The following is a 2,500-nucleotide window of genomic DNA, read 5'->3' as shown; positions in this document are numbered from 1 at the left end:
ATACTTCCAGTTTTGCTCTATGGGGAAACGAAACCGGACGCTATCCAGTGCCTTGGAGTCTCGCCTTGATGCCTTTTGTAACAAATCCCCTTTGCCGGGTCATGGGTACAGGTTGGCGACCACGGTCCAAAACCCGGGGGTTACCCGTGAGATGGCATGGGGCCTGTTACTTTCATAATCCGGGATCGCCAACTCAGGGCTATATGGCCACCTAGCTCGCCTCCCTATGGGCGACCCTCCCACAGGTTTTCTCCTGCGAGCAACATGGGTGTAGGGAGAACCCTTTGGACGTCTAGGAGATCATGCTGGGCGCTTTTGACGAGACCTGTCGTAGGACTGAATGGGCGTGTGCCGCCCGGAGAAAATCGCCTCGAGGGATCCTCGTGGCTGGAAAACGAAGGGTGGATGCGGCCATGCGCCCCCCTCGGCGTTAGCCCCTTGATGATGATGATGATAATAATATCTATAATGGCATTAATAATAGTGATACTAATGATGATAATAATAATAGTAATAATAATGGTAATAAGATATGGGTGTAATGAAAAATAAAAGATAATCAAAGTCGTTTTCATGCTAGTTTTTTATACTTGTAGTTACTCGTAAGAGATCAGATGCTGAAAGAAAAAGATTTTTTAAAAATCAAGACTACATGTCCATTATTTTCTACATTAAACTTATTAATTCCGTTGATGAACAAATATAATACTAACTAATAAATTAGACATTTCTTTGAACAAGGTTAGTAGGCGTTTTATCTATATATTGTAAATAAAAACCTAGAGTAACTTTGCCCACGTAGCCCCTCAGGCGGTGTTGTAAACAAACCTACTTATAAACTTCCTTCGCTTCTGCTACGACGAATTAGTCCTGTTTTTCGTGTTTTTGATGGTTAGTTGTGCATTTATTTACTGGAATTTGAAATTTAAGGAGAGTGTTTTCACTATATGTGATGTATTTTGTGTCAAGTTATATTATAATGTGCTTAATTAAGGAGAAATAAACGGGGTCTTGTGTACAGTACTACCCTCGAGTATTGGTTATTAACAAGAATGTAATAATAATTTCTTTGGATAAAGTCTCCTTATTTTTGATCTAACCATATTAGGCAGATCAAAGTTAAAACTACAAAAAGACAGATTAAATTTTTTTTTTCGTGAATTAATGTTATTAACTCGTTTTATAGATATTATTTCATTTTCATTAATTTACCTTTACTAGTAATTGCTCAGAATGGGACTGCTTGGAGCAACACCATAGCGTCCATCCTTTACCCTCTGGGAATGGCATGTACATACCTGCCGTGCCCATTGTGAGTTGAATTAATTAATTTTTCTTACATATAGATGGCTGTACAAGTACCAAGTCACCAATGAGCCAATTACGAGTACTGCCTGTCTCACCTGTTTACCTGTTACCCTGATTTTTAAAAAATATTTTCTGGCATCTAATATTGCTGATCTTTTGTACTTTCGCCCAATTAATTTTCAGACCTCTGGCCTTATTATTAGGGGTTAGGACTAACAATTATCATTTTTTGTGTACACAGCAAGCAATATGGTAATCAGAAGGAAAGTTCAACAGCAGCTACAGGGAGTGTATAACTTTCCGAATGGAATGAGGTAAGTAAGTAAAAGCAAAGAAAAGAGAGAGAGAGAGAGAGAGAGAGAGAGAGAGAGAGAGAGAGAGAGAGAGAGAGAGAGAGAGAGAGAGAGAGAGAGAGAGAGACAGAGAAAGAGAAAGAGAAAGAGAAAGAGAAAGAGAAAGAGAAAGAGAAAGAGAAAGAGAGAAATACATGAAGAGAAAGAGAGAGAGAGAGACAGACAGACAGACAGACAGACAGACAGACAGACAGACAGACAGACAGACAGACAGACAGACAGACAGACAGACAGACAGACAGACCCAGCTATAATAAAGATTATGAGTGAATCATTTCATTTAATTCTCTATGTGCAATGTCAACAGGAAATGGTTCAAATGGAAATATGGACAAATTCTCCTGACGCTGAAAGCAATCTTCTACAATGAATTCATGAATTTGAGTTATGCGTCAGAGGTTGTGATGGAGCCCATGGTGTGGATTGTGGATCATTTCTCCAAAGCCCTGGGCCCAGTGAGTATTGTGAAGGCAAACTTTTATTGTCATGGTGTACTGCTGTCGTCAAGTGTGCATTGTCATGGCCATTGCCACTATGATTATCATTGTCTTTATCATGAATGACACTATTGTCACTATTAATGTTATGATGATCAGCATCATAATTATAATAATTTTGTATATTTATTCATATTTTGTCAGTACTAATGAATAGCTTGAAATATTATCTGTACTATACACATCATCATCATCATCATCATCATCATCATCATCATCATCATCATCATCATCATCATCATCATCATCATCATCATCATCATCATCACCATCACCATCACCATCACCACCACCACCACCACCACCATCATCATCATTTTGCTTCTTCGTATCCTATCTTCC

At 38.7% G+C, this 2,500-nt stretch overlaps 1 protein-coding gene across 1 annotated transcript in view; it reads left to right on the top strand.

Annotated features, from left to right (window-relative positions):
• Positions 1 to 821: 821 nt before the first annotated feature.
• LOC119581196 (palmitoyltransferase ZDHHC16-like) overlaps positions 822 to 2,500 on the top strand; it is a 6,123-nt gene continuing 4,444 nt past the window's right edge. The window contains exons 1-3 of the mRNA XM_037929589.1: positions 822 to 891; positions 1,550 to 1,622; positions 1,969 to 2,116. Coding sequence (XP_037785517.1) covers positions 1,558 to 1,622; positions 1,969 to 2,116 — 213 coding nt within the window. The 5' untranslated portion in view covers positions 822 to 891; positions 1,550 to 1,557. The remainder of the gene's footprint in view (positions 892 to 1,549; positions 1,623 to 1,968; positions 2,117 to 2,500) is intronic.

Source organism: Penaeus monodon, chromosome 14 (genome assembly GCF_015228065.2).
Source record: "Penaeus monodon isolate SGIC_2016 chromosome 14, NSTDA_Pmon_1, whole genome shotgun sequence".
Taxonomy (NCBI): Eukaryota; Metazoa; Arthropoda; class Malacostraca; order Decapoda; family Penaeidae; genus Penaeus; species Penaeus monodon.
The sequence above is the reverse complement of the archived record's forward strand: the minus strand, read 5'-3'. Positions and strand labels throughout refer to the sequence as shown.